Source organism: Penaeus chinensis, chromosome 38 (genome assembly GCF_019202785.1).
Source record: "Penaeus chinensis breed Huanghai No. 1 chromosome 38, ASM1920278v2, whole genome shotgun sequence".
Taxonomy (NCBI): domain Eukaryota; kingdom Metazoa; phylum Arthropoda; class Malacostraca; order Decapoda; family Penaeidae; genus Penaeus; species Penaeus chinensis.
Window position 1 is genome coordinate 26,496,191 of NC_061856.1, and position 7,500 is coordinate 26,503,690.

Here is a 7,500-nt window from a genome sequence, read left to right on the forward strand (position 1 = left end):
TATTTTTTTTCTTTAACATTTTATACTTGAAACTATTGTGCTTCTTCATTTTTTCTAAATGGTAAAACATATATCATTCAAATATCTAGATTCTTGATTGACGAATTGTGCAAACCTCTGAAAAACTGTTATATGTTATGTGCTTTCGCACGCTTGCCACAAATGTCGTTAATTGCCAAGGAATTTATGTTTGCCTTTGCAGAATATCTTAAGAGACGCAAGTAGTGTTGCCAGTTCGTGTAATTTTCCGTGTAGTAAAAATAACACCTGACAACCTTCTGTAGATACTCTGCCTAGTTCCATTTCGGCGTGGTGTTAAATTCTGTAATTGTACGTATCATAAAGGCCAAACACGAGTAAACAAAAACTATCCAACAGCTCGTTTGATTTGGCAAAGCGATTGAAGGACACACGCATATCATATTCGTTTGTTTCAGTGTGGACTTTGGGGTTTCACTGGGCGTCAGTGCTTTCACCCTACGGTCAGTGTCAACAAGTTCTCAAGTCTGAACTTCATCTATTACCAACATGCTGGTGGATGTACGTTGGAGCAATACGTTGGTTTTCTTCGTAAATGGGAAGAAGGTAACTGCCATGATCTTTGACCTTAGTATATTTATAAAACATCCGCAGTCGCATGCAGCTGTTTATGTTGTATTGAATATCTTATGCTGTCTGAAAAAAAAAAAAAAAACGAAAGGAATCCACTATTTGGGAGTGACATGTTTGGGAAAAAGAAAACATTGCTTAATTGTTAATGTTTCTATGGGAATCAGGAATGTCCCTTGCGGTATGACAATTTCTTCTCTGGGTAACGGCGACGCCTTGCCACAATTGAACTGTTGGTCGTGGTTCGCATCTGGGACGCACAGACCTTGACATATTAAAGGAGGAAAGAATTTCAAGCTCTCTCTGTGTGTTGTGTTGTGTTGCGTGTGTGTGTTTGTGTTGCGTGTGTGTGTTTGTGTTGCGTGTGTGTGTTTGTGTTGCGTGTGTGTGTTTGTGTTGCGTGTGTGTGTGTGTTGCGTGTGTTGTGTGTGTATGTATATATATACATGTACATACATAAATATATATACATATACATATATAAATATATATATACATATACATACATAAATATATATATATACATATACATACATAAATATGCGTGTGTGTGTGTGTGTGTTGCGTGTGTGTGTTGCGCGTGTGTGTGTGTGTGTGTTGCGTGTGTGTGTGTGTGTGTGTGTTGCGTGTGTGTGTGTGTGTGTTGCGTGTGTGTGTGTGTGTTGCGTGTGTGTGTGTGTGCTGCGTGTGTGTGTGTGTGTGTTGCGTGTGTGTGTGTGTGTGTGTGTGGCGTGTGTGTGTGTGTGTTGCGTGTGTGTGTGTGTGTTGCGTGTGTGTGTGTGCGTTGCGTGTGTGTGTGTGTTGCGTGTGTGTGTGTGTGTGTTGCGTGTGCGTGTGTGTGTGTTGCGTGTGGGTGTGTGTGTGTTGCGTGTGGGTGTGTGTGTGTTGCGTGTGGGTGTGTGTGTGTTGTGTGTGGGTGTGTGTGTGTTGCGTGTGGGTGTGTGTGTGTTGCGTGTGTGTGTGTGTGTTGTGTGTGTGTGTGTTGCGTGTGTGTGTGTGTGTTGCGTGTGTGTGTGTGTTGCGTGTGTGTGTGTTGCGTGTGTGTGTGTGTGTGTGTTGCGTGTGTGTGTGTGTGTGTTGCGTGTGTGTGTGTGTGTTGCGTGTGTGTGTGTGTGTGTGTTGTGTGTGTGCGTGTGTGTGTGTTGTGTGTGTGCGTGCGTGCGCGCGAATGTGGAATGTGGAATATTTACAGAAGTGCGAAGTCAATATTTGGTGATAAGTAGCCAAACAGTATTTGTAATTCTTTTCGATTATTCTGCATGCTTTATATCTTGTGCTAAAATCTGATCATAATTTTCGCTATCATTATTCCACAAATCGTGGCGTTTCTCCGAGGAGTCGCATTCGACCAGCTGACCGAGAAAATGCAGGTTTGCTTGTTTCAACTCGAGCAACTACCAGCTGAGTGGTTCCAAGGAGGGCGAAAAACAAGTCTAACATCCTTACTCTCAAGAAAAATCTTGTTCATTCTGATAAAATAGGAATTATATCTCACTCGCTCTCTACATTTATCTGACACCTATGTAATTTATATTTCCCATGTATTTGTTAGTGCATATCATAACTTTGATACATAATCTTAATATGTTTACGACAGATTAATTTCCGGGTGTGTGAAAAGTCATCTAAACGCTTGTTTATTCACCCAGAACTTGAGTGGTTTGAAAAAAAGAGGAACCATCTAGAAAATAACACGAAATCGTATATTTGATACTCTTTATGATAATGATTCTTCAATAAATTCTTTCAATTCGCGATTAATCCTAAAATATGCTAAACAAGAAAGAAAATATGTCCGATGGTATAGGGCGTCATAATGGCATATGGGAAATCCGAGGTGAAAACAAGGCTGCCAAACTGACCTCTCTTTTCCTAGATGGACGCAAGGCAATCTGAAATTATAAATCGAGGCCGCATCTTTGATATGAGGGAAACTAATGTCTCTCCACGTGAAATAACCAGAGAGCCAGGTATCTCCCGCTCGATGGTATACAGGTCAATAAGGTGGGGAGAAGACGACTACATGGAGATGGGATTCATCACAGAACTTTATCAAAGAGAGGTTGAACAAACGACATTGCCAACATTGCCTCCAGTTCGCCCTGCAGTATGTGGAGAGCGAACGGGAAGCTCAACTGCTTGATGAGAGATAACAGGTGTAAATATCATTATTCTTTTTCAATTTGTTTAAAGACTTAGTTCTTAGATTCGTAGAGATATATGTTTATACATGGTAGTAGCCTACACGTCATATTTTATGTTTTGAATATATATCATTATTTACTTTTCAGATGTGACATACGATATATGTATGAGACGGAGTGGCTACGTGATCCATAATAAGTGAATTTTCATGCATGGTGTTGTATATGTTTATATATATGTGTATATATATGTATATGTGTGTATATATGTGTATATATATGTGTATATATGTGTAAATATATATATATATTGTGTATATATATATATGTATATATATGTATATATATGTATATGTATATATATGTATATGTATATATGTGTATATGTATATATATATGTATATGTGTATATATATGTATATGTATATATGTGTATATGAATATATATGTATATGTATATGAATATATATAAGTATATGAATATGTATATGAATATATATAGGTATATGTATATATAGGTATATATATATGTATATATATGTATGTATATGTATATATATGTATATATATGTATGTATATGTATATATATGTATGTATATGTATATATATGTATGTATATGTATATATATGTATGTATATGTATATATATGTATGTATATGTATATATATGTATGTATATGTATATATATGTATGTATATGTATATATATAAATATGTATGTATATGTATAGATATATATGTATGTATATGTATAGATATATATGTATGTATATGTATAGATATATATGTATGTATATGTATTGATATATATGTATGTATATGTATTGATATATATGTATGTATATGTATATATATGTATGTATATGTATATATATATCTATGTATATGTATATGTATATATATTTATGTATGTATATGTATATATATATTTATGTATGTATATGTATATATATTTATGTATGTATATGTATATATATTTACGTATGTATATGTATATATATATTTACGTATGTATATGTATATATATATTTACGTATGTATATGTATATATATATATTTATGTATGTATATGTATATATATATTTATGTATGTATATGTATATATATATTTATGTATGTATATGTATATATATATTTATGTATGTATATGTATATATATATTTATGTATGTATATGTATATATATATTTATGTATGTATATGTATATATATATTTATGTATGTATATGTATATATGTATTTATGTATGTATATATATATATTTATGTATGTATATATATATATTTATGTATGTATATGTATATATATATTTATGTATGTATATGTATATATATATTTATGTATGTATATGTGTATATATATATTTATGTATGTATATGTGTATATATATATTTATGTATGTATATGTGTATATATATATTTATGTATTTACATGTATATATATATTTATGTATGTATATGTATATATATATATATATATATATTTATGTATATATATGTATATATATGTGTATATATATCTGTATATATGCCTATATGTGTATGTGTATGGTAAATGTTTATAAAAGGACCGCACCCGTCAGAGACAAAGTCCCAAAATCCAGCCAACAATCTTGGGGAATCCCGTGGGGAACCGGGTTTTTTTTTTTTTTTTTTTTTTTTTTTTTTGGGGGGGGGGGGTTGAATATCGAGGAGATCGCTAATGAACGGCAATAATAAAGTTCCATGAAGTGGAAAATAATAAAAACCCGAGCCAAGAATCGTAATTTAAATGATAAAGAAAGTAGAAAAATGAAAAACCCGAGCCAAGAATCGTAATTTAAATAATAAAGAAAGTAGAAAAATGAAAAACACGAGCCAAGAATCGTAATTTAAATGATAAAGAAAGTAGGAGATGCGAATCGGCGTTACGGCCTCGAACGAACAAACAAGCATATTCTAAATGCACGATTTACAAGACCGCCGTGTTTCCCTAACTGACCCGGGACCCCCTTCCGATCGCCCTACTTGCCTAGTTGGGGGTCGTAAAAGCCAAAAGACTTCCCTAACACGAGGGCTTTGCCCCCGGACCCCCTCCCGATCGCCGTATTTCCCTATCGGGGGGTCCGCCTCCCGGACCCCTCCCGATCGCCGTATTTCCCTATCGGGGGGTCCGCCCCCGGACCCCCTCCCGATCGCCGTATTTCCCTATCGGGGGCTCCGCCCCCGGACCCCCTCCCGATCGCCGTATTTCCCTATCGGGGGGTCCGCCCCCGGACCCCCTCTCGAACACTAGCTTTACCGTAATCATTTTACATACCTTAGTGTGGAGGGTACAGGCGAGCTACGGCAAGGAGGAATTCGTGGAGACGTTTATTAGACTCGGGGATATTCATCTGGAACATCGCCCGAGCTAAGTACCCCACATAGTGATATTTCCTCCTACCGTAGCGGGGAACTTTCGCCTTTGCCTCTCTCCACTTCCGCTCGATGGTGTTAGTATGAGCGGCTGTCACCGGGTCAACGAAAGTGATTGATTGACAGTCAAATGATTAAAACCTTCGTGTTCAAGACACTTGTATGTCTTCCAGCAATCACTTATGATTGTTGTACCCGGCTCAATTTTTTCTATAATTATGCCGAGAAGAGTTTCGGCGTCTCGGGAAGCAACAGGGACAAGGAAAAGTTGTCTTGTCTGACGGCAGACCCCGCCAAACACCCACTGCCCCTCTTTTGCGCGGCCAACGTTATACTTTCGCTTGCCGAATTTGCTTTCATCAATTTCGACAATGTTATCAATGCCACCCATTTTTTTCATAGGTGTTTCTGAGACACCATGAAACGCACACTTCTCTGCAAAAGGTAGCCCAGTCACATGTAGTTTTTTTTCTCGATAAACCTAGCTCATCTATCACTAGTGCATAAGAAAAAAAAATTCTTAAGTATAGGTTAACGAAAAAGATATTCGTTTCTATGTCTATGTGACTTTGGTTAATGTTACCGAGAGCGTCGCACGGAGGTAGAGTAAAATGGATAGAAATAGAAAATAGAGTAGGAATCATTACAACTAAATCTGCAGCGGCTTCATATTTCCCGGGAAATGACAAAAATAGGCTCTGCATGACACCTCTCTGAGGCTAAGTCCCCATCCATGTTTACCTTGCCAGGACCAAAACAAATGTGACACGTAACTCATTATTGCAATCTATGAAGGAGTCCATGAAGTAGTCCATGTATTACTACGCGCTTGTGAAAGCGATTATTTTGTAATTACCAGAGTCTGTTTTTCCGAATTCATATATTTAATCAATTGTTTTACTTGTATTATACTTCTTTTACGTGCTTTGGTAATTATTTACACTATTTTGGACAATAACCATGTGCGCATGCGCCTTTTTCCACCGGGAGATTTGACACTTCGTCAGACGCCATTAGTTCCGAAACACCGGTGAGAAGTGTCACATTTTAAGTGTGTTGCGTCGATTCCGGGTCATTTTTAAAGCCGTATAGTGGATATATAGAACAAATAGATAATAGTATCTATCTCAGCTTGATATTTGAGCCCAACAAGTGCCCCAAATGTCGAAAAAAGTTATTACAAACCAAGGAACTCGGACCATAGACGGAAGCGAAGAAAAGTTCGATCTTCGCTATATAAAGGTAGGTGGTTTTACCCTGGGCGGTTCCGAGGGCAGAGCACCTTGGCTAGGGAATATATAGATCGTATTTTCTTAAAGCCACGGGGGTCCAGGGGGCTAAGACCCCTGGCTAGGCGCATATAATTAGGCTAGGCTAGGCTAGGCTAGGCTAGGCTAGGCTAGGCTAGGCTAGGTTTGTATATTACTAGGGGGTAAATCGTTAGGTAAGGCTAGGTTAGGTTAGGCTAGGTTAGGTTAGGCTAGGCTAGGTTAGGCTAGGCTAGGTTTGTATATTACTAGGGGGTAAATCGTACGCATTGTACGATTACCACAGGGGATCTGGATAATGTGAAATCCCGTAGATTTTTACCGAGCATTGGGTTTGATTCCAGTAGTTTTTCGAAAGTTGGCGCGTCAATCCGTAGACTTTCACTGGCCCATTTCGGTATAGGTAAAGTTTTGACTAGCCGAGGATAGACTGCCTACCGTAACCTACAACACCATGGTTACAAACATCTGAGTATTAATCATTCTGAGAACTTTGTAGACCCAGACCCACAAATACACAAACTATTGAAAGGTTGTGGAGGGACGTTAAAGAATGGGTCAAGCGGCCAGGTATTAGGGCCGAGTATATAACGCAATACCTGACCAGCTATTTATTCATCAAATTTCATGAAAAAGAATTGATTCATTCATTTTTTTCACAATCGGCAGAATTATACCCGTTTTTTCGGAAAGCCCTGCCCTCGCCCATGGAAAACGTTCAGTGTGTATCTGTCCGGTGGCCAAGGAAGTGTACGTGTGAAAAAAAAAATATATATAGAAACCGGCAGAAATGTTTACAAATTGCGAAATACACGTATAAATGGAAATATTGCTACGCCGAGGACGTGTTATTGTAAGCTTAATAACGGAGACGGGACGATATAAGGTTAATAATATTTAAGTAATGTTTAACGAGAACCGGCGAAATCTACATAGTTATTGCACGAAGTACATTTCAAGTAATAAGCCAATTAATGTAATAAATATGCATGCTTTTAATAGGATAATAATACATGCATTATTAATACAAATTATTGCCGATTTGGCTATTGCAACCGACCGCAGTTGAATGGGTGTCGGCG

General features: G+C 37.1%; 1 protein-coding gene across 2 annotated transcripts in view; it reads left to right on the top strand.

The window, feature by feature from the left end:
- Positions 1-302: 302 nt before the first annotated feature.
- Positions 303-7,500, top strand: part of LOC125046051 (xanthine dehydrogenase/oxidase-like) — a 36,292-nt gene continuing 29,094 nt past the window's right edge. The window contains exon 1 of one of the 2 annotated variants that reach the window (XR_007116618.1): positions 303-585. Coding sequence is in view for 1 of the 2 variants with exons in the window: in XM_047643666.1 (XP_047499622.1) it covers positions 529-585 (57 nt within the window). In the remaining variant the exon portion in view is untranslated. The remainder of the gene's footprint in view (positions 586-7,500) is intronic. The other variant, XM_047643666.1, reaches the window with a different exon arrangement.